The sequence below is a fragment of the Taudactylus pleione genome, unplaced genomic scaffold (assembly GCF_031769625.1).
Source record: "Taudactylus pleione unplaced genomic scaffold, aTauple2 ptg001800l, whole genome shotgun sequence".
NCBI lineage: Eukaryota > Metazoa > Chordata > Amphibia > Anura > Myobatrachidae > Taudactylus > Taudactylus pleione.
In genome coordinates this window covers 272278-300268 of record NW_028286197.1, presented here as the reverse complement: position 1 = coordinate 300268, position 27991 = coordinate 272278, and the positions used below count along the sequence as shown (strand labels likewise).

The following is a 27991-nucleotide window of genomic DNA, read 5'->3' as shown; positions in this document are numbered from 1 at the left end:
GTGAATTTTCATCCTGGGCTCCCCTTGGTCTAGAATCGGAGCTGTATACAAAAGTAATAAATGTGCTCTAAGGAAGATTAAGTAAAAATTACAATGAATTGTACTTAGACATGTCTCACAAATTACAACTAAGAAGAATTTAAAAGTGACAATAAAACTGTAGCCCGAATACAGTATGCCTTCTTACTAATTGTTTATGCTATATTCAGTTCTAAATATTATAGAAATATGTGGATTTTTTTCATTTATACAACTTTATTAATTTTGAATCAATTCGATAGAAACTAGTAAAACATAGATTAACTATCTTAACGTACAATATAATTGACTAATGTCATAGAGGCCTATTCATCATCACTTAATTTCTACAAAAGCAGGTGAAAATGAACATTTTCACCTGCAATTATAGAAATGAAGTTATCAGGCCATTCATCAAGAAAATAAAACAGGTGATATCACAGATATCTCCTGCTTATCTTCCTCTTGCGGAATGGCCCGCTCTCCTCATACACTAGTATCACAGATATCTCCCACTTACCTTCCTCTTGCAGAATGGCCCGCTCTCCTCATACACTAGTATCACAGATATCTCCCACTTACCTTCCTCTTGCAGAATGGCCCGCTGTCCCCACACACTAGTATCACAGATATATCCTACTTACCTTCCTCTTGCAGAATGGCCCGCTGTCCCCACACACTAGTATCACAGAGATCTCCTGCTTATCTTCCTCTTGCGGAATGGCCTGCTCTCCTCATACACTAGTATCACAGATATCTCCTGCTTATCTTCCTCTTGCGGAATGGCCTGCTCTCCTCATACACTAGTATCACAGATATCTCCCACTTACCTTCCTCTGGCAGAAGGGCCCGCTGTCCCCACACACTAGTATCACAGATATATCCTACTTACCTTCCTCTTGCAGAATGGCCAGCTGTCCCCACACACTAGTATCACAGATATATCCTACTTACCTTCCTCTTGCAGAATGGCCCGCTGTCCCCACACACTAGTATCACAGATATATCCTACTTACCTTCCTCTTGCAGAATGGCCCACTGTCCCCATACACTAGTATCACAGATATCTCTTACTTACCTTCCTCTGGAAGAATGGCCCGCTGTCCCCACACACTAGTATCACAGATATCCCCTGCTTACCTTTCTCTGACAGAATGGCCCACTGTCCCCGTACATAAGTATCACAGATATCTCCTACTTACCTTCCTCTGGCGGAATGGCCCGCTGTCCCCACACACTAGTACCACAGATATCTCCTACATACTTTCATCTGACAGAATGGCCCACTGTCCCCGTACACTAGTATCACAGATATCTCCTACTTACCTTCCTGTGGTGGAATGGCCCACTGTTCCAACACACTAGTATCACAGATATCTCCTACTTACCTTCATCTGACAGAATGGCCATCTGTCCCCGTACACTAGTATCACAGATATCTCCTACTTACCTTCCTCTGGCAGAATGGCCCGCTGTCCCCGTACGCTAGTACCACAGATATCTCCTACTTACCTTCCTCTTGCAGAATAGCCCGCTGTCCCCATACACTAGTATCACAGATATCTCCTACTTACCTTCCTCTTGCAGAATGGCCCGCTGTCCTCATACACTAGTATCACAGATATCTCCTACTTAACTTCCTCTTGCAGAATGGCCCGCTGTCCCCGTACGCTAGTATCACAGATATCTCCCACTTACCTTCCTCTTGCAGAATGGCCCGCTGTCTCCATACACTAGTATCACAGATAACTCCTACTTACCTTCCTCTTGCAGAATGGCCCACTGTCCTCATACACTAGTATCACAGATATCTCCTACTTACCTTCCTCTTGCGGAATAGCCCGCTGTCCCCACATACTAGTATCACAGATATCTCCAACTTATCTTCCTCTGGCAGAATGGCCCGCTGTCCCCACACACTAGTATCACAGATATATCCTACTTACCTTCCTCTGGAAGAATGGCCCGCTGTCCCCATACACTAGTATCACAGACATCTCCTACTTAACTTCCTCTGACAGAATGGCCCGCTGTCCCCACACACTAGTATCACAGATATCTGCTGATTACTTTCCTCTGGCAGAATGGCCCGCTGTCCCCATACACTAGTATCACAGATATCTCCTACTTACCTTCCTCTGGCGGAATGGCCCGCTGTCCCCATACACTAGTATCACAGATATCTCCTACTTACCTTCCTCTGGCAGAATGGCCCGCTATCCCCATACACTAGTATCACAGATATCTTCTACTTACCTTCCTCTTGCAGAATGGACCGCTGTCCTCATACACTAGTATCACGGATATCTCCTACTTACCTTCCTCTGGCGGAATGGCCCGCTGTCCCCATACACTAGTATCACAGATAACTCCTACTTACCTTCCTCTGGTGGAATGGCCCGCTATCCCCATACACTAGTATCACAGATATCTCCTACTTACCTTCCCCTTGCAGAATGGCCCGCTGTCCCCACACACTAGTATCACAGATATCTCCTTCTTACCTTCCTCTGGCAGAATGGCCCGCTGACCCAGTACACTAGTATCACAGATATCTCCTACTTACCTTCCTCTGGCAGAATGGCTCGCTGTCCCCATACACTAGTATCAGAGATATCTCCTACTTATCTTCCTCTTGCGGAATGGCCCCTGTCCCCACACATTAGTATCACATATATCTCCCACTTATCCTCCTCTGTCCATGCGCTGTGGGCCACCATAGACCCGGTTGCGAGCGCTCAGCAGGTCAGGGGGCACTGTTTGGGCCTGTCCATTTTCTGTTTATTATAATTCTCACTTGTCGCTTCCACTTCTTTCATCACCAGCATCTCCTGGATTCCCCTATCTCTTCGCTGGCCCGTCCTCATGAGGCCATGGCCCTTTTTTGGGTGCGTGTCTTATGTCCGAATTTGAAAAATAGGGGGGGGGGTGCCAATGCTCTTTCTGGCACAGGGCACCAAAAAGTCTAGTTACGACTCTGCATTCTGCCACCTTTCGCATGCATGCTGGCATTAGCAACGCCGCTATGCATGAAGAACACTGCAAAGGACCACTCTCTTGGTAGAAGCAGCCCTTTGCGATGAAAGAACTTCTGGGTCTATGGCCCAAAAGCCCCTCTGGCGTCCTTCTGTGCATGTGCAAAAGGGCACACGCGCCACAACGGGTGCTGAGAGGGATCAAATTTGGAGGGACCAATTGGATCCCTCTCACAGCACTCTCCCTATAGAAGCCCATATGCTTCTATAGGATAACACCATCAGAAGATGGCGCTACCCGCCGCAACCAAGCCCTAGAGTGCATCGCATTCCGAGGCCTGGTACATATGAGAAATGCAGTCAAACCCGAATTTTCTGAGTTTGACCACATTTCTCTCTTTTCTGCATCCCGCCCCAAGATCCAATGGGTGTAGGGACTTATTTGAATGGCTGAATATTCACAGAGTGGCAACATTTGGTTTTTCTATATATAAACAACAGTAACAGTCACCATAATATGGGCTTTGCAATATACTGTAGTTACCAAAATCTGAGCTCTCCATTTGTTTTGTTGTAACTAGAACAGGCCATTTGTATTTTGGTCACAAGAATGTTGAATTGTATTGTATTGGAATCAGTGAATGTGGCTCTGTCTTGTACTGTATCTCCATGTCTCCTTACCTGGAACCATTTGTATGAGATAAATAGTTGTGGGGAAGGAGAAAAATATAAAGAGGGAAGACTGGAAAAAGATTTGAGTAATGAATCTTAAAGCTATTGAAGTACTTTCATTTTTAGCAGCTGAAAAGACCCTTTTTCTACCTTTTATTACCTCTTTTTATTGGATAGTTTTCATCTAGCAGTATATATCTCATGTAAAGATGTAATAGCTCATATGCACCAGGTGCAAAACTGCTTCTAGAGTTACAGTACCTTGCAAAGATACACCCATGCACGGAAGATGGCAAACCATACCGGATTAAAAATAGAATTGAGACTTGTATTTCAAGTGCCACCTTGTAAGGAAAATGTTAGGGTAGCAAAATTACAAGGGCTACAGGAATTGTACAGTGTACTTAAGTAATGGGTGACACTTAGGTAAATCCTTAGATTTGTTAAATGTTAAATACATGATTTTCTTTATAAGGCTAGATAGACTATAATTGCATAAATGTAAATGATTGTAACTTATTTACCACACTACATTGAAATTACTTTGGGTCAGTGAGGTCACATATGCTATGCTTCTAGTCCACATATTTCTGTCCAAGGAACAAATGCTGTCCAGTAATCAGATCAGTCATTGTATGTTTACAAAAATAAATGCGGCAGCTGTTTGCAGTAATTCACAGACTGCACATTTAGGCTTATTTATAAATAGGGGCTTAATTTTACTTTTGCCTTTTCCTTGTCTGAGATTCACTTGCATAAGAGATAGAGCTACCTGGAAAATAGCAATAATTTACAATTAACCTATTTGAACACCATCTATGTTGTTGACTACGGTATAAAAATGTCCCATTTTCTCTTCCACACTGGAATTATGTCACCTATGCATTAGTAGTTCTAGGAGGATCTCCCAATAACAATGCATTGCCTATAACAATAATATAAAAATTACAATTAGAAAATTATGTAAAAATTAAATAAAACATCTATAAGTTAATTTAACAAAATAAAAACATCTATAATATAAGTTAATATAAAATCTGCTTACAATAAAATGTAGAACTAAGGGGCATATTCATCATAGACCAATAAGACCTATAACTGGCAAGACCCAGTTAATCCACCCATTTTACTTCACAGATAACTTCACATGCAAAGCACCCCCTATTTAACAACATTGCAGTTGCAAATGTATAGTCATAAAATATGTTCATCTCAGGATGGTGATAACTAAATTAAATTATTTAAAGGATGCTTTATTCTATGAATTTAAGTAAAATATATTTTTAGATTTTTGTGCCTATATTTTGATAGCTTTTTTACATTTTTAATTTTAACAATTGTATTTTTTATTATGAAAACTGAAAGCATAAGTCTGGGCTTTCAGTTTCACATGAACCAGCAATCTAGGTCACATGCTGTCCCGAACAGCAGGTAGGAGATAGTGACTTCCCAAACTTTCCACCCTGTGGGTCACTGCAACCTGTGGGAGAGTGCCTGAAAACCAAGACTGTCCCACTAAATTCAGGACGGTTGGAAGGTTTGATATCACTCAATCGATATTGCAATCACAGTTTCTTAATCGCATGCAGTTCTGCTGCAAAAATATGATAATGTTTTTAACGGCTCATACAGCATAAAGACACGCATTACCACTTTCTCACATCCGTAATACCTTGCAGTCCTGAACATACATAGGTAACATCGGTCCATCAAGCAGAATTACAGCTCTGACCTGTCTCAGAAATTGAAAGTCTCGTTGCACGCAGTGAGTACAGCATAAGCCGTTGCAGTGGCTAATTTATGCACGCCCATGCAACGGCGTTCAAACGGCAGACACGCCTGTGTTTCTCCAACCACTCCCCCCGTCACTACCCCCAAAACAGTGATGTCCCGTCAATCTGCGATGGCTTTCTATCTGCGTGCTTGATCGAAGTGCAATCGCAATGCTGTCCTGTGCACGCACAGTATGCATCATTGGCCAATCGGCATACGCTGTTGCAATTGCGATCCATGCTGAATCAGGCCCTCTATTCATAAATTGTGACAATAATAGTTTTTGTGGCAATAAGCGGTGGATAAACAAAATTATGGTTATAGTTGCTTGTTATTAATTAGACCCCTAAATCATAAATACAGTTGTCCTGCATATATTTTTGTTCAAGCCACCCTTACAAGATACAGTATTAACGTTGTATATGTACAGTAACAATATGATCTTTTAATTTACTTAAGTTATGATAATGCACCGTGCTCATATATGTATAGTGCCATACTGTTGCAGCAATGTTGTTGAAAAATAATTATTTCAAGCGTTGAACATATCTGGCCCTGAAAGAGTCTGACATAATTAGGATGACAGAAATTTAAAGACAGATTTCAGCTGCTTAAATAACATACAGTGCCAAAAGTTTTGGAATACCTTCTGCAATGAATAACAGTGTCCAATGAATTTGCTTCTAACCACAGGCTGGGAGGCAGGAATGTGTTAAGATAGGGATTAGCATTGTATGGGAAGTGGAGGATAATATTAAAGCATAAAGATTTACCGCAGCTATTGATTTTGTTTAATTGTTTGTTTCATTCATTACTTACTTTTATCATTACCTACAGCTTATGGTGATATGTTTGTCAGCTCAATAAAATACATTTGATGTTGATCATTTACATGCGAATGGTCATTTATGTTATTGGTTTGTTTATTTTAATGTATATGTTTTTGCAAAAGCTTTAGCTATCATATGTATTGCAATTTCTCCAATTCAGCCGAGTGCTTGCTGCAGTGATGGGCAAAATGACAGGCATTTCTAAGCCCTACAGGATGATTTCTGATGTTTTGTAGAAGCAGTGCACACACACACTCACTCACATTACAGTCATAACTAGTAAAAAAATATACTCAATACTGTATAAAATTCAGGGACTGGATGAAAACTTTCATCCTGGGGGAAAGCACTAGCAAATGGCCCCAGCTTTCCTACCATAACACAGCATCGGAAAAATGCAGATGACAAAAACCCTGTTGGTGTAGTTTATCTGTGTTTTTAAAAGACAACTAAATTAATAAAAATGTTATGTCAAAGAGTAAACAAATGCAACAAACAATGTTATGTCAAAGAGTAAATAAATGCAACAAACAAATGCTACACTTACCAGCCCCACCTGACAAAGCAGTAAGCGCTGCATAATACAGGGAACATTATAATAGCCCTTATACAATAACATTATAATAGCCTTTATACAATATAGGGAGCTTTCAAATGGCCAATATAAACTACAGAGACCATTTAGTGACAGATATACAACGCATTGAGCATTCTAGTAACTGACATGCATAGGGTGCATTTTAGTGACCAATATATAATACAAGACCATTCTAATGACCAGTATACAATACAGGGAGAATTGTAGTGACCAATATACAGTACACAGAGCATTATAATGGCCTAAATTGAACACACATGCTGTTTCTATCAAATTTATTGTAACAGAATGCCACTGTCTTGGCGTGTTCCCAACTTATGTTGCAAAGCACATTTGAATATGCAGGCACTATGTAAGCAAATGTTTATAATAATAATGTGTCAGTATGTCTTCAATTGGCGAGGCATATTAAGAATATCCCTTTCAGCGTAATTAAAATAATTTTGTAATTACACCAGCAGTCACACAAGTTCATGTATAAAAATTGATAACATTTTTGGTTTGCACTTCATATGACATTTCCCAAGAAACTATGCAGCTTGACTCTGAGCTACAGTATACCCAAACAAGCCCTAATGGATTATTTCCAACATATGACAAATAGAAGGGCGTTGTGTTCTTACTGAAGATCACCTCTGCTGCTTCTTGTTTCAGCAAATCACAGGAAAGCTGTTAGGTATTGAGAGACTGGAAATTACATTGAAGGGCATCTAAAATGAGTTGGGTACGGCCTCCTGATGGTCAGAATCGCGATGGTCAGAATGCCGGCAGCAGAATCTGGATAGTGGATGCTTTAATTAGAGAAGAATATCTATGGTGTGATTAAATGAATCTGCTAAATGAAAAGCTGGTTTAGGATACGAGAAAATTGCTGTAGACTATTGTCAAGCTGTAACAGAGGTACATACAGTATATGCAGTCATACTGAATGTGCAATGACTGTACATAACAGCAGCAAAAAAAGACAGCCAAGTAAAGGAAGGCATGTAAGGTGGGATGGAGACAGAAAGTTATTTGTAACACTTGGCAAATCTTTGCACTTCAGCAGCAGTATTATAGCTGGATGGGTGCAATAGGTCTCAATTGCAACCAAACCAAACAAGTTCTACCTCAGCAGTGCACTAGAGAGCACTAATTTGCATGAAAATCTTATGTAGTAGTTTATTTATAATTCATTAAAAAAATATGATGCCTGGGCTTCACTAGAACCCTAAGCAAGGATTTAAGCAAAATACTTAAAAAAATTAGATAAAAAATATGTACAAAGAAATAGTAAGTGCATTAAAAAACAACCGTCTACTGCTGCCCATTCTTTATATTTGTCTCTAAAATGTAACTATTTTTATTATGCTACTTGTTAGGGATCCTATTCACAAATGGAAAGCATACAAAACACTCAAATGTGAACGATTTCCCAAATACATACAGCAGAGGTGGCAAAAGCATCGATTGCGATCGGCTGGTCGACCGCAGACACTCGACCACTCGATTGTGTTGGCCCATCCAGCAGCAGTTAGCGGTGACCAATAAGAATCAGTGTGATTCTTATTGGCTGTTGTGCCGAAATCACAGATGGGGTGCTGAAGCCGTAACTAGCTGAAGCCACGGCTACCATGTTTACTTATGGTCAAGTGTCCATCAGCAGCCAATAAGAATCAAGGTGGTTTAATGTATGTTTAATTTTTTATTTGAGGGACAATGTTTTTTTTTTCCTTTGTGTTTGGGTTTTTTGCTGTGCGGGCCAATGTATGATTTCAGCAGGACAGTCCCCACACCCCTTTTTGTCACGCCATACTCGGTAGATCACAGAATATTTTTATTTTATTTTATTTATTTTAGCTTTCAAAGTAGATTACTGAGTCCAAAAGTCTGGCCACCTCTGACATACAGTGTATTTTTTTTAAAGACTATATTTACAGACAGACAGACAGATAGACGGATAGATAGATAGATAGATAGATAGATAGATAGAAAGAACTTGAGCACACAGTAGTTTATTAAGCGTCGGGTTGTAAAACCGGTGCTTCTTATCGTGTTTATGGATGAAACTTACAAAAGCAAAGCATTTACTAGCAAGACATGGATAAAAAAAAAAATCACTTTTAAAATTCATCCATAAACACAATCAGAAGTGCACGGTTTTACAACTTGACTCTTAGAAAATAAAACCCCACAGCTTCTTTATAATCAACTTCCAAGGAGCTCCTATAGCAACATTGAGAGTAGCAGTCCCATACATGAAGCAACAACGTCATTTCAAAAGAACAGGGCACTCCCCAGCTTTGAATGAAAATATATATGTATTTATTTAGTCCTAATTGTTATCATTTAGAAAAATAGTCAACAATATTGGGATCTTTTTGGTCATGATTATGATCCCTCAGTGGATCGAAATGTTGACTATTATATATTATATATTTTTCCTTCAAGACTCGTGAGTGCACTGCTCTATCTGAAATAAATATATATATATATATATATATATATATATATATACCGTCCAAAAGAAGACACAGCACTCCAAGGGCTCCACAACAATGATATCACATACCAAGTGTATTTTAATGTCAACGTCACGTTTCAGGGCATCCGCCCTTTCGTCAGGACACACTTACACACAAGCACCAGGGCCAGATGTTTGGGACTGTGCGGAGTGCCGTCAGTTTTGGGACTGTGATAGTATATATATATATATATATATATATATAATTATATATTTCAAAACACCTCATAGAAAAGTGCAATGTGAATATTCGATATTATGTTCGGTGCCAGAAAGATCAATAGTGAAGGCATAATAAACTGCACTCCGATCCAAGTTGATGTATATTCCCGGTGGCATATTAGGAAGATGCAATGTTTTGGGTCCACATTACTCTTTTTTAATAATACAAAAAATGATTTGTATATATATATATATATATATACATACAAATCCTCTCCTTCAACATCCGGGTAGTCTTGCCAATATATACTTTCTGGCACGGGCATGCAATCGCATATACGACAGATTTGCTCTCACAATTGAGTCAATGTTGTATACGATACTACTGTCCACTGGTAGGATGTACAAATGTATCTCCAGTTAATAGGAACCTGCAGTTTACGCATCCATCAAAAAGGATTTCTCTACAATCGATGGCAGCACACCACCGGTGGCCAGCCTTTTTTATCGAAGCCGGTAACAATATTATGGACTTTCGCTTTATACCGTTGGATCACATTAAACCATCTAAGAGAGGGAGAGATCGCGGTAATAGACTTCTACAAAAAGAGTGTGAACTCATTTATAAACTTGGGACATTGCGACCTGGGGGATTGAATGAAGAGCTGCTCTTCAATGTATTTCTCTGATTTAAAAATAAAAATAAAATGTTTGTGATCCTTAATAATGTTTTTTGAGTGTTATATCTGAGGGCTGCTTTTTTTGGTAATTGATATCAGTTACAATCATTAATAATTTATACCTAAAAAGATTTTTTTCTTTATGTTGGTTTTGCATTTTTTGCATATTTGTATTCCTAATGTGTTCTTTATTAATTTATTGATTTATTATTTTTTCTGTTTTTCTGATCACTATTTATAATGTTTTATCTCTTTTATATTGGTGTTTCTTATGGGGTTAATTTTGTGAAGATTGGTGCTTGTCAGACAGATCATGGAGTGCTCATTGACCGTATACCCAGGCAATTGCCTATTGATGTGGCTTGTTTACATTCCACATGTGGTTTAGAGACTTGGTATGTGTCCGGTGCGCGTCATACCCCGCTGGAGAACCTGATGCCGACGCTGGTCCAAGGGAGACCTGGTTTCCCTACACTGATATGCGGGTGACGCATTGCCGCAGAGCAGGCTGGGTACTCACCGGCATTACGAGATTACCGGGAGTACAGGGCAGCTGCGGAGTGACAGCCTAACAGGTGAGATCCACTTGACTGTTGCTTAAGCGCCTTTCTTCTATTTAATAGCTGACTCTATTGGTTCCCATGTGCTCATGGTTGCTGCTATTTCCTATGTGGCTAAAGGACCTCTGTGACGAATCCACCACGTGACCGCTGCAGGAGGCTGGACCGCTCCTGTGTTACCATCCACGTGGGCATAGAGGGGGAATAAATATTTGTGGCGAGTGCAGCGAGCCACCATGCCCGAAGCGAGGCGAGCATAGCGAGCCCACGAGAGGACACTTTTGGTCCCCCGTTAGCATCCCCGCCCCTCCGCTTTCAGGCCGGGTCACGTGGGTGTGACGTCATAGGTCCATCAGCGCTGTATAGTCTAGACCTAACCGTCTGGATGTGTCCTGGTAATACTGATCACGCGATCGTGCCAGATCATGTGATTGGCTCTGGCTTATGTGCAGTCTCAGGGCAGATGATTCCACCAGGGATAGATAAGACCAGTGTGTTAAGATGGGTAAATGTAGCTTCAACACGTTTGAACCCTTGTTGGGTCTTCCTCTGGGAGAAGTAGTCACCAATCAAGACTGTGCGCTACATACAGCAAATGATGGCATTCGTTCTAAGCTATAAGCTATACACAGCAAGCTACTATATCAGTCCCTGGCTGAACATTAAATACACAGCAACTACTACATTTGTTCCAGGCTATGCATTATATGCAGCTAGCTACTACATCAGTTCCAAGCTGTGCACTGTATACACAGCATCTACTGCATCCGTTCCACCTGTGCACTATACACAGCTAGCTACTAGCTCAGTCCCAGACTGTGTACTATTATGCACACATACTACTACATCAATTCCAGGTTGTGCATCATACAGCAGACTTCAACATCCAATCCAGACTGCATTCAAACGGCTGATCACATTATTAATTTTTTTTCCATGTGGCACACTCCATATATCCACGTTGTGCTTCAGTGGGAGCTTATCATGATTGCCAGGCAGTGTGCTATATCTAGCAAACGCTGTCGAACTTCTGCAAATCGTACCAACTACTTCAGGCAAAGTGCAAGATCCAAATATATTCCTCATCTGTATTAGCTGTCTATTATATTTGCTAAGATTCATCAACCAGTTTCCTGCTGCCCCAGTGCCTACTGCCTCTGTCAGTCTGATTGAGTCTGTGCTTTCCATCTCTTATATCAACTAGTCCTGTTCCAGTTTGCCTTAATATTCCAGGTCGCAAAGCGGATCACCAGCCTGCTCCGCATTTAGGACCTGATTCCGACCACCTAGCTAGATGCGGCCACTCGCTCCCAGCGTATGGAAATTCAGCAAAGTGACGTCAAGGCAGCCGCTCGCACAGCAAGGCATAAGCACGCCCACTATGTCTTGGTGAGCGATCTCTTTGTGTTTACAGATGCCCACCAGCCTGTCTTTGGTTGCCCACTAGCGTATGTCATCTGCAGGAAATATATAAAACCATCGGTACATCAGGTTCCATCGGATCTGACCACAGCGCTTGTGGTTGACTGTACCCTACCGCAAGCACTGCCAGCACTTCAGTGTATTATTCAAGCAGGTGATGTGTACTATGATGCTGCCTGTTAATTATGCACACCCCAGAAATGGCGTGAAAAAACTCTGGCATGCCTGCGTCCCCAACTCCACTCCCCCGTTACTACTGGCCTGCCCCTGTTACCACCCACAAACGGCCTCTCCTGTCATTCAAACCACTGGGCTGTCTTTGCAGGGTGAGCGAGTACATTCCAATCGCTCGTACTAGTTTGTGCATGCATACTGCGAACTACATGCATGCGCACATTAGCGAACATCATCTGCAACGAGCGGCTGCTTGCTAGCGAGCGGGTCTGAATTAGGTCCTTAGCCTCTTGATCAACAATCAAAGGTTTTATAATCTCAGTCACCCACACCTCTACTAAAATGCATGAGTAGATCCTTCATCAAGCCTCCTAATACTAATACTCCTAATACTCTCCCAATACAAAATCCAAGCCTAGTGCCCTGATAGGTATAAGGAGTTATCCAATGTAAAGCAAAGAGTCATGAATTGGTATATTTCCAAACACAAGTAAACATTATCCAAAATTGGTCAGGATCTGAAATATCAAGCAAAGTCTGGATCCAAGAGTCTATTCCAGAGGTTAATAAATTTTGCCATTACAGTCCATGTTTTAAGGATATACATGCTTGAGCCCGGTTACTTAATTAATACCTCAGTCAATTTGATTTGACAATCTGGACTCCAGCATGGCTATCCTTAAAACTTGGGCTGTATTGACGAGTTGGGAAACCTCTGGTCTAGTCAAAACCAGATAACAGTTTAGGACATGGCTGCAATTTTAATCTGCACTGATTGGCAACATTGCTTCTAAAACTCACTTCTAAAACCTCTCACTTTAGTAAATTTACCCCCATGTCTGCGTCTGAAACATCTGGTAGCATAACATCAGAATCAAGGATAGTGAACCATGATCAGCAGATAAACATATATTCCTTATCAATGGGGTACAGATCCCTCCAAACATCGCAAGATGTAATTGCTGAGCAAACAACAGGGTTCCAAGGATTTATTAGAGGAGGAACCAGGTGTCGGTTGCGGCCTAGGATCGGCCATTACTCACCACAGTGCCGGCTTCCCCTGATCCCTCGGGTGGTCAGACATCAGGTCCGGTGGCAAGTGACGCGCTGAGCATTATACTTAGAGCCATGTGGACACCCATGAGCTGCGCTGTTCCATGGTTGCCACGGTTGCCGTCATGAGTGCAGCCATGACAGTTCACATCACCTGACTACCCTTTACCCAATGGTAGCATGGTGGTGGTCAGCTGACGCTGTCCACCAATGATCTGCTACCTTAGGGTATAAAGCCACTCTCCGGACAGAAGGAAGTTGCCTGTGCAACATTGTCGCTACCTTGTGTATACTTGCCATTACCTCATTCCAGGTTCCCTCATCATGATATCCTCGAGTCTACTAGTGTCATCTCCTTGTGTATCGGTGCATCCGAACATCTTGCCTATGTGCTATACAAGTCCCAACTCCTTGTGCAACAGTGCTTCCGAACATCTTGCCTGTGTGCTATATAAGTGCCAACTCCTTGTGCAACAGTGCATCCGAACATCTTGCCTGTGTGCTATACAAGTGCCAACTCCTTGTGCAACAGTGCGTCCGAACATATTGCCTGTGTGCTATACAAGTGCCAGCTCCTTGTGCAACAGTGCATCCGAACATCTTGCCTGTGTGCTATACAAGTGCCAACTCCTTGTGCAACAGTGCGTCCAAACATCTTGCCTGTGTGCTATACAAGTGCCAGCTCCTTGTGCAACAGTACATCCTAACATCTTACCTGTGTACTATACAAGTGCCAACTCCTTGTGCAACAGTGCATCCAAACATCTTGCCTGTGTGCTATACAAGTGCCAACTCCTTGTGCAACAGTGCATCCTAACATTTTGCCTGTATGCTATACAAGTGCCAACTATTTGTGCACAGTGGGCCTGATTCAGAGCCGCTCGTAAGCGGCCGCTCGTTCGCTCCGAGCGATGTTCACACATCTGTGCATGCGTAATGGTTGTAATGCGCATGCGCCAACCAGTCAGTGCGGTCGGAAATCGTGTGCTCGCAAAATAGCGAATGCCTGCTAATTTGAGTGACAGGATGAGGCATTTGTGGGTGGTAACAGGGGAAGGTGCTTGAAAAAGGGGAGTGGAGATCCGAACGCAGGCGTGCCAAACGGTCAAAACGGGCATTTTAAGGGTGTGCATAATTAACAAAGCAGCGTCATCGACCACGTCACTTGGTTGTCTTTTAGTCTGAACTGCTCGCATGATTGCGGTAGGAAAATGCTACCACAAGAATAGCGAGCAGTTCATAGGCCTTTCGATGTACTCGATTAATCTAATAAATAGCGGAGATGGCGTATGATGCGAGCGGCCAAGGGGCGTCTTTACAAAATAGCGAGCGCATGTTTCATTCGCTCGCTCAGACATAGAGGCGTCAACAGACCGCAAAGAGCGAGTGCTCAATTTAAATAGCCAGCCCCTTTTTCTGAACGAGCGTCCGCAAATAGCGCCCGGCTCTGAATCAGGCCCAGTATGTCCTAACATCTTGCCTGTATGCTATACGAATACCATCCTCCTTGTGCAGCAGTGTGTCAGAACACCTCACCTGCGTGCCATTACAAGTGCCACCTCTTGGTGCAACAGTGCATCAAGACACCTTGCCGGCGTACAGTTACAAGTGCCACCTCTTTGTGCTACTGTGCGTCACATACCCTTTACCTGTGTACAACTACAAATACTAACTCTAGGTGCAGCCGTACTTCTTACTGGAGTATTTCTCTTGGGTCATTGTGTTATTTTCTCTATTTCTGTGGGTATCGGATACCTGTCCAAAGGACGGCGACCTGCCTGCTGGGTGCAGCTAAAACCCATATCCCGCTTGGAGGGGTCACTAGTGAACACCTTCCAGCAGGTTAGACTCTGCACCTTTGGTCAGGTCTCGTCAACATCCGATATTCGTGGATGAGGAGATCTTATATACAGGCCCCACGCCTCCGATTCTTCCCTCAACCCAGGACTTCAGCTTTCATCCACTCAGTAGGGTGTTTCCCAAAGCAAAACGTGACACCAGGATTCTGACCATTCATTTTGGAAGAGGCCTTTAAATTGAAATTTCCACCTACTATAATTTAGGAGTCAGAGATAGAAAGTGAATGCTGAAAAAATGCATTACTGTAAAGATTTGAGACATAAATGTTGCAGAAAATATATTTAGACCCCTCGATCTTAACTTCTGAAATGAAAAAATTACCATCAGGGTCTACCACATTGGAGAGTATGAGACTTGTTTTATAAATAATTACAACTCTCCTGGCCTTGGTACTGGAGTGGCACGAGATAACATCTTAAACTTTGACATATCGGGTTCAATTCAATTAGACGTGAGAAGAGGAAATTAAACAAAAAAAAGATCATAAAATAAGACTAAAGAAAATGGAGAAAATGGAGCTACCTCCAGTAGCTTTATAGCAAAATGTAGTTTTATGATAACAATATAAAGTAAAAATAGCAAAAAAGAAAAGCATCGGGTAAAAAACTAACATCCTGTAATTCACATAATATAGAAAATATAATTCTTAAAGACTATGAAAGTAGTGATCATAAACAGTACAATGTGAACAGCAGCATCATAGAATAAGGGTGCCGAGAGAAAAACAAAATATATATACATATTACATACTACAGTATGTGTAGAATATATGTATATATATGTATATTACTAAGCAGTGTTAGGAGACAGAGTGAAAAGTGATAAGGTGCCAGCCAATCAGCTCCCAACTGTCGTATTTCAATCACAGCCTGTGAGATGACAGCTGGGAGCTGATTGGCTGGCACCTTATCACTTTTCACTCTGTCTCCTAACACTGCTTAGTAACTAGACCCCATAAACACTTACATATAATATTCTATAGTTCAGCATATGGGATCAACAGCAAGTCTGGTACACAGCCACAGTAATGTCTGTGAAGCCGCCACAAGCAAACGTCTTGTCCGTGGTGAACATAGCATCCCAGCTCCGGATCCCGATTACAGGACTATACTTCCCATAAGGCAGTGCCACAGCGTCATGACGCCACTGAAAACCACGCCCAAGGGCTCTATTTACTACAATCTGCATTTGTAATGCAGATTGTAGTGTGATATTATCGACTTGCGAATTCGCATTGCGAATTCAGGCAATATCACAGGGATTTACTACAAATCCCTTGCAGGGACAGAGCTTGCGATAAAGCTCTGTCCCTGCGAATCCCCTCTGCACACTAGTCACGGTATTTTTGCAAAAAATACCATGACAAAGTGCACGCGCATGCGCCGTCCAGCCGCCGCTGGTACCCCCCAAGGCGCTAAGCTCCGCCCTCATAGTTAAGCCCCACCCCCGCGAACGCGGACCCCTCCGCGACCCCCCCTTCCTTAATAGCACTTACCTGCAGTCATCGGTGCTCCGGTGATGTCTTCCATGCCTCCGGTCAGCTGATATCCCATACTGCACTGGGACCCGATCACCTGATAACCAGGCCCCAGTGCACCATGGGAGACTAGCTGACCAGAGGGGAGTCATCAACGGAACCCCGATCACCGGTCCATGGACATTTTTTTTTTAGCAGAGATCAGCTTGCGGTCTGTTTAGACCACACAGCTGATCACTGGGACCGGCTCCGGGCTCTGCTCTGCCTTTTAGAGCAGAATAGGAGCCCGGTAACCGGGGGAGACCACAGGGTATTATCACAAGGCTTTCCCCGGTACTTTTTCACATTTTATTTTTAGTAACTCTGGTCGGATCACATTTCCCATTACAATTAAGGGAAATGCGATCTGATTACTAAAAATAAGTGATGCTTAGGGGTTGGAGTAGAATTTTACGAATTCTACTCCAATTGCCCTGTAATAACTATAGGTGATACTAAAATAATGTGAAAAGGGTGTGAAAACACCCTTTTTTACTTTATTTTAGTAAAAATAATGTTAATAAATAGACCCCCAAGTGTGTTTCGTCTTTTGGACCCACTGATGAAGTTCAAAAGACAAAACACATTTGGGCGTGGTTTCCGGTGACGTCACGACGCTGTGGCGCAGCCTTATGGGAAGTGTAGTCCTGTAATCAGGATCGGGAACTAGGATGCTGTGTTCACCGCGGACAAGAATTTTGCTTGTGGCGGCTTCACAGTTGGAGAGTTTGCAGTTGAGTTGGAGAGTCTGTGATGCTGCCGGGAGCTGGCCAGGCCAGGAAGATGTCAGAGTGGGCCGGGTAGGGCATGCATGCTGGAGATGGGACAGATAGATCATTTATCTTAGATCATTTCTCTGATTTACAGAAATCCTTTCAGCGCGTGAAGCTCTGGGTAGTTCAACTCTATTTTACAGTTTATTATTTTGGTGTGTTTGTCTTAAATAAATACAATCTCCTATAGCGGTCCTCCAGTAATGCATTTATTCATGTCTTCTGGCAATAAAGTAATACTAAAAATATACTGTCTTTGATTTTGCATTAAAAATATTACACTTAGATGTTGTTTTACATTTATTTTTGATTCAGCCTTTAATATAAATAAGAACATAAAACTAGTAAATATTCTATGCATATATGAATTTCAAAACAAATGCTCACATTTAGGGGTTTATTTAGTGATATATGATTTTGTTAAATCCTTCTGTAAAAATTGGCAAAAATCAGTGACAATTTGCAGCTCTTATATAAACTCCCTTAATATTTTTGCCAATTCAACACTTTGTATGGTAAGCTGTCACATTCACCGGAAATTCTGTTTTCTTTTTAGAACCACCCAGCAAGCCTGAAAACTTGTCAGTAGATGGTGTTGATGCTACCTCCTTATCACTGCGATGGAAGACCCCTGAGAAAGAAGGCACTAGTGCCATAGATGGATACCTCCTTCAGTACAAAAAGGAAGGCAGTAAGTACATAGGTTTTACACATTTTAATTATTTTTTTCAATCTTTTGGTTATATTTACAACATACAGTAAATGCTTCTTTACTGATTCACACATATTTACCATTTCTAACTTTCCTTTATACACACTGAATGTGTAAGACACTTTAAGTCTTTATTTATTTTGTGCACCATTTCTTTATTCTAAGTTCCCTATTGTCATAAATGCCCTATCGTGTGATTTCAGGCTACTCCTGTGTGCAAGTAGAGGACATAACAATAACCTTAAACTTTTAAAATAATGACATGGAGACATATTTGTCAAAAAATGTGCCAGCTTTATTTATAATTAAATGATTGGCAGAAGTAAAAAGAGGACAGATAAAGTATGGTGGCAAAGAAAGAACGGCCCCACTAAGCAATGTCACCATCTGCACACCAACTCCACTTTGGCCTAGATAGGGGGCCAACTGCCAGCCCATCGCAACAACTAACAATAAAGTTCAGAAATTTAGCTCTTTCTAAGGAATACAATTACTGTTGATAGTAGCAGATTGAATCATCATCTCAGAGGAAATAAGTGTAAAAAAACTGCCCTAAAAAATTTGTATTTGAAAACCATAGCAGAAGCTACATAGTTAAGGGTGTCCAACCCTTACAGTCAAACAAATATGAAAATACAGTGTATCTTAACCACTTAATTTGCTAATATATTTTCCAAAAATGTTCCCAAAATTGTTGAGCAGCTCCCACTGCGATGGTAGGGTTGGTATTCCTGAGGATCGCCCATTTCTGTTGCCTGGGAGAGTGACAGATATTGGAGGGAGACTTGGCTGCAGTTAGCTCAGGCTGGTGGAAGATCCTTTTAAGTTTGCTGGAGGAGGCAGCAGTGGCAGCTTTGAGCCCCCGGGGATTCGGCCTGCAGGAAGATTATCTTCCTGAATTTGCGGGTTGGCGATCCTGTTAGGATCAGGTGCCTGGGCTTTTCATGGTAGCCTGGCAGCTGCGAAGGACAGCTGTTGAGGAGGACAAAATTGTGGTGGCATGCATATTTTTCATTGTGTTTTTTTAGGAGGGGGTGTGCCCAATCCTCCTGGATTTGGCCACACCCCTCCTTATCATATGGGCACAACACCCATGGTTAGAATCGCCCCTCTGTAGGGGGGAGGTACCCGGGGGGCCAGTCAGGTGTGCTGAGCCCTGTGGCTGCCAGAAGATTACTGTAAAGTGGTCTGTGTGCAAATCAAAACGAGACTCTTTAGAACTGCAGAAGTGTGTCTTTCTTTACTCACAAAAATCATGCTAAATCATGGCTACAGATGCACTTCCTGCATAACAAACAAATTCATGAACAACAAACACTTCCTACAGTATGTAGCAAGTAGATAGCATATAGCTATAAATACCTTCCAGCAGCCACCAGTGGATGACCTGATATTGTTGCATCTGATGCAACCACACCAGCGGAGGGGTTACACAGACAAATCACAGCAGTAAATCAATTAACAAATGTATGAATCACCAAACTGAGTTTCATTCAGCAATCAACATTTTCAAACTGTATAAACCAGTTTCCTAGTGAAACATGTATATATTTTTTAAACTTAATACATTTGCAAGTGAAACATTTAATCTCAATGTTTAAATTTAAAAGTTAAACTTTATGTTTTAAATATGAGGACACATTTTAACATTTATTATTATTATTATCATTTATTTATATTGCGCCACAAATGTTCTGCAGCGCCTTACAAAGTACATAAACAAATTGTAGACTAGTGACTTACAGAACAATGCAATACAGGACCAGGACATGGATAATATATATTGCTACATTAGCGACCATGGGCCTGATTCAGACCCACTCGCGAGCGGCTGTCCGCTTGCAAGTGGGTCAATGTTATGGACTGAGCATGCGCACGACGGAGGGAGCTCCATCGTGCGCATGCGCCAGACGCGACGAGCGAAGGAAAGTCCTTCGCTCGTTGTGTCCGATCAAAGGGGGCGTGCTGTCAATGTTGATTGACAGCACGCCCCCTTTGGTGGGCGTGCCGGGGGCGTGCCTCCCTGACGGGGGCGTTCCCACGGGAACGCCTCCCGTCAGAAGCCGGCCCACTGACATCACTAGTGATGTCAGTGGGAGTGATTTTGGCTCTGATAGAGCCAAAATCACTCTGGAGCTTGCGGTTGAAAACCTCAACCGCAGGCTCCGGCTCGCAAATTCGATGGTCGCGATGGTCTCGACCATCGTGACCATCACAATGCACGCTCGTATAGCCTGTGGGTGGTGACCCACAGCTATACGAGCTTCCAGGAGGATGCTCCATGAAAATGGAGCCCGGCCCTCATTCAGAGCGTGCGCTCTGCTCAGAGCGTATGGCTCTGAATGAGGGCCCATATCACCCAGATAAGCAACAGAGCATAAGCACCAAGTGTTAGGTGCCCTAGTGGTGAGTAAGAAGTAAATTACACCATAGTAACGAGAAACAAAAGAGGGTAGATGGCCCTGCCCGTGAGAGCTTACATTCTAAAAAGGTGGGGGAAGACAAACTGGGTTGACACAGATGGGGTAGATGGTGAGGAAGGAGCATGTAACAAGGAGTTAGAATGATAGCTGGAAGGCTTTGATGAAGTAGTGGGTCTTGAGAGCCCGTTTGAAGGATTGCAAAGAGGTGGAGAGTCTGATGGGGAGTAGGAGAGAGTTCCAGAGGTGGGGAGCAGTGCAAGCAAAATCTTGGAGGCGGAGTGGGAGGAAGTAATCAGCTGGCATGAAAGGTGGCGTGCATTAGTTGAACAAAGAGGGCGGAGAGAAGCATGAAGGGAGATGAGATCAGAGATGTATATGGGAGAAGATTGGGTGAGGGCTTTGTGAGCGAGCGTGAGAACCTTAAATTGGGTTCTAAAAGGGAAGGGGAGCCAGTGGAGGGCTTGTAGAAGAGGGGAGGCAGATGTAGAGCGTTAGGAGAGGAAGATAAGCCATGCAGCAGCATTAAGGATAGACTGGAGAGGAGAGAGATAGGATTTGGGGAGGCCAGATAGGAGGAGGTTACAATAGTCCAATCTGGAGATGACCAGTGAGTGTATGAGTGTTCTAGAAGCATCCTGGGTGAGATAGGGTCTGATCTTAGAAATATTTTTGAGATGGAAACCACAGGACTGTGAAAGGTTCTGGATATGTGGTTTGAAGGAGAGGGATGAGTCCAAGATAACTCCAAGACAGCGCAACCTTGGGACTAGATGAGATAGTTATTCCATCAATTGATAAAGAAATAGTGGGAAGTGAGGTGATGTGGGAGGGTGGGAAGATGATCAGCTTAGACATATTAAGTTTAAGAAATCGCTGAGACATCCAGGAAGAGATAGCAGAAAGACAGTTGGAGATACGAGTCAGAAGAGAGGGGGAGAGATCAGGGGAGGAAAGGTAGATTTGAGTATCATCAGCATAGAGATGATAATGGAGGTCAAAAGAGCTGATGAGTTCACCTAGAGAGGAAGTATAGAGGGAGAATAGGAGAGGACCAAGAACAGAACCTTGGGGAACACCTACTGTAAGAGGCTGTGGGGGGAAGCGGAGTCGTGAGAGGAAACTGAGAAAGATCGGTCAGAGAGGTAGGACGACAGCCAGGAGAGGGCAGTTTCATGTAGACCAAGGGAGTGAAGGATATTCAGCAGGAGAGGGTGGTCCACAGTGTCAAAAGCAGCAGAGAGATCAAGGAGAATGAGAAGAGAGTAGTGGCCTTGGGATTTGGCAGCAAGGAGGCCATTGCTGACTTTTGTGAGGGCAGTTTCAGTTGAGTGGAGAGAACGGAAGCCAGACTGAAAAGGGTCAAGGAGGGAGTGGGAGGAAAGAAAAGTGGTAAGGCGGTTGTAGACAATCCACTTAAGGAGTTTGGAGGCAAAGGGGAGGAGAGAGATGGGTCAGTAGTTAGAAAGAAGGTTTGGATCAAGGGTAGATTTTTTAAGAATGGGGAGACAAGGGCATGCTTGAATGCAGAAGGAACAGTGCCTGATGAGAGGGAGAGGTTAATGAGGTGGGAAAGATCGGAGCAGGCAGAGAGAGGAAGCGGAGGAGGCGGGAGGGGATAGGATCAAGGGGGGAGGTGGAAGGGGGGGAGGACCGGATGAGGGCCATGACTTCCTCTCCAGATACAGGGGAGAAGGATGTTAGAGTTGGTACAGTTGATGGGGAGGGGTGATTTGGGAAAGGAGGAGGTGGAGATCTGGGGGACTGGTTGGATATGATGTCCTGAAGTATGGAATCAATTTTAGATGTAAAGTAGGTAGCAAAGTCAAGGACAGTGAGCAAGGAGGGGAGATGAGGAGGGGGTGGGCGAAGGAGGTAGTTGAAAGTGGTGAAGAGATGCTGGGGATTAGAGGACTGAGAGGAGATGAGGTTCTTAAAGTATGACTGTTTAGAGAGGGAGAGCGCAGCACTATAGGATGACAGCATACATTTGAAATGGAGAAAATCTGCCTTAGAGGGTGATCTTCTCGACTGTCGCTCGGCAGTTCAAGAACGCTTTTGCAGGTATCTGGTGCATTTGGAATGCCAGGGTAGAGGAGTAGATCTGCGAGTGTGAGTAGTGATCGCCGGAGCGATAGAGTCCAGAGCAGAAGTATGGGAGGCGTTGTATAGGGAAGTGGCTTGTTCAGGGCAGGAGTGAGAGAGGATAGGGGAGAGAAGTGAGTCAAGCAGGGAAGAAAAGGAAACTGTGTCGATAGCTTCAATGTTACGCTTAGTAATGGAGGCTTTTGGAGGTAGAGGAGGGGAAGGAGAGAGGGACAGGTTAAAAGAGAGAAGGTGATGGTCAGAAAGTGGGAATGGGGAATTGAGGTGGTCAGAAATATCACAACGGTGAGTGAAGACCAGATCAAGCACATGGCCACTCACATGGGAGGGTGAGGAGGTCCACTGGGAGAGACCAAGTGACGATGTGAGGGAGAGGAGTTTGGAGGCAGAGGATTCTATGGGGATTTCAATTGGAATATTGAAGTCACCTAGGATAATGGAGGGAAGGTCTGAGGAGAGAAAGTGAGGGAGCCAGGAAGCAAAGTTGTCAAGGAACTTGGAGGGAGGGCCAGGGGGATGGTAAATGACAGCTACTTGGAAGTGTACTGGGTGGAAGAGGCGTATAGCATGGACTTCAAATGAAGAGAATGTGAGGGATGGTTCCGAGAGAATGGGTTGGTATGAGTAACCAGGGGATAGAAGGACCCCAACACCACCACCATGGCGACCTCCAGGTTGTGGGGTGTGGGAATAGGTGAGGCCCTCAGAGGAGAGAGCTGCAGGAGAATTGGTGTCAGAGGGTAAAATCCTGGTTTCAGTAATGGCTAGGAGATTCAGGCAGTTGGAGATGAAAAGGTCATGGGTTGGGACCAGTTTATTACAGACTGACCTTGCATTCCAGAGGGCACAAGATAGAGGGACAGAGTTTGTTGGAGAGATTTGAATAAGATTATCAGGGTTGCTGTAGTGTGGGGGTGAGATTAATTTGGGGGACCGAGCTGAATAGAGTGTAGCGATGGTGCGGACTCCACTGCTAGAAGGGGAGCCAGTAGAAGGTGGGCAGGAAGGGAAATTATTGATGTGGGATGAAGTGACCTGGAGAGGGGAGTGGGAGGAGGGATTAGCAGTGAGGTAGTAGGTCTCCTGTGGAGTATAAGAGAATGAAAGTGAAGTAATGGGAGAAGATGAGGAGGAAGGTAAACAGAGGAGAGGAGATAAGGGGAAGAGGAAATGGAAGAGACAAGGGGGAAAGGATAAAGGTGGAAGCAAGGGGCAGAACAAAAGATTAGGTAGACACTGAGTGAGGGTGGGAGTTGAAGAAAACATGGTAATAGTAAGGATGATGTAAATAGGGGAAGAAAAAGTTAAAAGTAGGAATGAAGACAGAATGTAAGAGTGCAGATTTCCAGAAATGCAAGTAAGGTACAGTGTGGGAAAAGTGTCTGTACTGCAAAAGTTTATTATTGAGTATAAAAAAGTGGATATTAGGTGGGAGCAGAAGTTAAATAATAAAATAGACAGTGGTAGGAGCTAGATGATATAAGACTTAGAAAAAGAGCTAAGGTAAAAGTACATTATTATAGAGGTAAACTGACATTAACACAGATAAGTAAGCATTAGGATTATGTGTAAAGCACAGAGCCGCACAAATAGTAGCAAGGGGAGCACCAGGTTTTTGGAGCTACCAAACAGGGAGTTCAATAATGAAAGTCCTGGTTAAGTAGTCCTCAGGATCTTGCAGTATTAGTCATCTTCATTACTACAGGGATTACCTATTGAACTTCGTTAATAACAGTGTACAGCAGCGTATCCAATACACTATAAAATTAATGATGTCGTTATCGTTCAATCGTCCACAATATCGTGCAGTGGATATGCCGTCAACAACCAGCGATGCACGCTCCCACTGGATGTTGACTCTGTCGCTCATCGTCCAAACCTGCTGTCCAACCTGATGATATTGTCAGGTTGTGCAGGTTCGGGGATGAGGGAGGGTGCCGGCACTGAGCGTTCAGTGTGGGCTCAATGTCCACTGCACAATATAATGAACGATTACTATGTCGTTTTTGTTCCATCATTCGTGTAGTGTATATGCGGCTTTACACAAATATTTTGCTTAGACCACTGTATACAAAATAATATACATTTTTATAATTACAGAAACTTGAACATGTATCTAACATTTAAAAAATTTTTTGTAGGTGAAGAATGGATATCTGTGAACAAGGAGCCTAGCATTTCCACCCACTACAAAATTGGAAATCTGAATACCGGTGATAAGATTTTAGCTCGTGTCATAGCAGTTAGCAAAGCCGGACCTAGTGATCCTACCACCCTGGAACATTTGGTTCAGATACGTGAAATAGTTGGTAAGACCTAATTTTCATACTGTTGTATGTTGCGGACATACAATCTGTTTGGAATGCCAGTCTAATTTCTACTGCACTGGTGCTACAAAATACAGCATAAAGAAAAGGGAAGCATTAAAATAATTGATCCCAAGACCAGTGAAACTAATATAATACTTATAGCCCCTGCTCACCAGGGCTACAAACTCTCTTGATGCTTTCTTCTCTCTCGGCTGATCTATCAATGGTGCTCCACCCAAGCTTGAGATTCATCCCTTATCCTTCCCACTGTAACCCTATTATTGAAGTGGACATGAGAACGCTCCAAACAAAGGTAAATAGAGTTCTAGTATTACCCTTTTTACCTTTGGTGTTCTCTCTGGGCTCTGGCCTTTTCAATAGCAGAAGTTGAACACAGTATCGCTGGTCGTTTCCGACATTAAACTGCCAGATTTATGCACGATTAATGAGCGATTGAACGATAACCCCCTCCCCTGTGAGAAGATGGAGGGGAGGCCACCGGATTCCTCCTAGTAACCTTAGAAATATGATGCTGATACAAAATATAAATTTTTTTGTCAGTAACAGATTTAAGCCGCTTACACATTAGCCGATATTTTGAACTATAATGATATTGTTATTGTTCAAAAATATGGGCTAGTGTATATGCTAAAAACGACCAGCATTGCGCGCTCCCGCTGGTAGTATACATTTGCCGATGTCGGCACCCCCGCCGGGTCCACCGAGTACGGTATCGCTGCATAAACATATCGTATAGTGGGTATGCGGCTTTAGGGGTAGATGTACTAAGCCTTAGAGAGAGAAAGTACCAACCAATCAGCTCCTGTCATTTTTCAAACACAGCCTGTAAAGTGACAGGAGCTGATTTATTTTATTTATTTATTAACAGTTTCTTATATAGCGCAGCATATTCCGTTGCGCTTTACAATTGTCAACATTGATAGAACAAAACTGGGTAATAACAGACAGCTATATAGGTAGGAAGGCCCTGCTCGCAAGCTTACGTAGGTACTTTATCTCCATCTACTTTATCTCTCTCCAAAGCTTAGTACATATCCTTTTAACACATTAGTGAATATTCAATAATTAAATAAATAAATAAATACATATAAAAAATGTCAATTTAAAAATTATGTAAAAACTTTAAAATAATTCAGATAATAAACACTTCATAAAATATATTAAAACAAATATATTTTATAATCAAGGCACATAAGGACATACTAACATCCATGTGCAACGTGCCCCTTCCTCAGCAGTGGGCCCCCTATCCTTGCATCTTACCTTGCTCCGGCAAGTGAAGTGGGTCTCTCCATCTTCGCAGCACCATCTTCTAAGGGGACTGGTAAGCAGTCAGATATTCCAAGCTCTCCCTCGGCCCTTACTGGCACACGTGCAGACTGCTCACAAATCCAAACCTAGAAGCAAAGTGATAACAGTATCTGGGACACGTTTTTTTCACAGGCTCTGTGCCGGTGTTCCAACAATAGTAAATGCATTCGAAAATATTAATTTTTGCTTTGTAATTTGGAGTGTAATTAGCACCTCAGAACTGGATTTGGTGATGATTATGCCTCATAATGCTGTTAGTGCAGCAAAAAGTGGTGATACCAAATAATAATGAACACTTATGCAAGCAGCATTTTCAGTATATATATATATATATATATATATATATATTAAGGAAGATCCTGCCACCTAAACCACAGATTGTCTACAGAAAATCCAAAAACCTGAAAGATATATTGGCAAAAAATATGCTAAGGGATAAAGTAAAAACAATTCCGAACATCTTGAGTTGCAATGGAAGTTACAAGTGTGGCCATTGCAACATCTGTAAATTCCTCTACCCCAAGAGAAAAACCTTTATGAATTCGGATGGATCTAAGGAATATACTATAAAGAATTTTATGAATTGCAATTCCACATCGGTCATATATCTGTTGGAATGTACTTGTGGACTTAAGTATGTAGGAAAGACAAAGAGACCCTTGAAAATGAGGATTCAGGAGCACCTTTGGAACATTAAAAATAGAGTAGAGGGACATGCAGTCTCCAAGCACTTCTCAATAGAGCATAACTCCAACCCTGAAGACATCACCTTTAGTGATTGAACACGTGACTCTGGGAGAGAGATGAGGAGATTTGGGTAACCTACTATCAAGAAGGGAGATGTACTGGCTATTTGAACTTGATACATTGACACCTAAAGGATTTAATGAGAGCTATGAGATCGCTCCATTCCTGTGATGTGATTAGTTCCTATCTACTAGTATACCTCCATGTTATTACCAGGATTTTTGGGATAAACATGCATAGGCCTGATCAGTACCCATAAAGGGTGACCTTTGGGGGAAGACCAGGTGTAGTAGAAAATTTGACAGTGTCAACCTTAAACCGAGCTAAGTGAAACAGAAGCTAAGCAAGGCTGGGCTGGGTCAGTACTAAGATGGGTAACATCTTAGGAATACCCGGTGCTGCAAATATAAAAGGTTTCCATATAAAATGATTTTACAAGGTAACCCTACCTGAGAAGGGAACTATACCACACTAACCTGATGGATTAAATATATATACAAGACCCAGCACGGCTTGGCTCGGAAGAAGTAACCTGCACTAGAAGTATAACACATACAACCATACCATTTCGTTTAAGCACCGATTTGAATATCGGTAGCTAAATGTTGTTGGGCCTGACTAGTAACAAGATTGAGGACATCTTGGGAATCCCAGGTGTTGTAAGCCCTATACACTCCCAAAAAGGAGAAGAAGAATACAAGGACTACTTTGGAAAAATTATCTGAAAATTTGAGTTATGTTCTATTGCAAGACCTCTCTCCTATCAGAACTTACTACTAAACACTATGTAGTTATA

At 42.5% G+C, this 27991-nt stretch overlaps 1 protein-coding gene across 1 annotated transcript in view; it reads left to right on the top strand.

Annotated features, from left to right (window-relative positions):
- The window catches only part of LOC148436340 (myosin-binding protein H-like), a 117792-nt gene that overhangs the window by 22791 nt on the left and 67010 nt on the right, over nt 1–27991 (top strand). Inside the window, exons 2-3 of the mRNA XM_088465018.1 lie at nt 18126–18260; nt 24949–25116. Coding sequence (XP_088321144.1) covers nt 18126–18260; nt 24949–25116 — 303 coding nt within the window. The remainder of the gene's footprint in view (nt 1–18125; nt 18261–24948; nt 25117–27991) is intronic.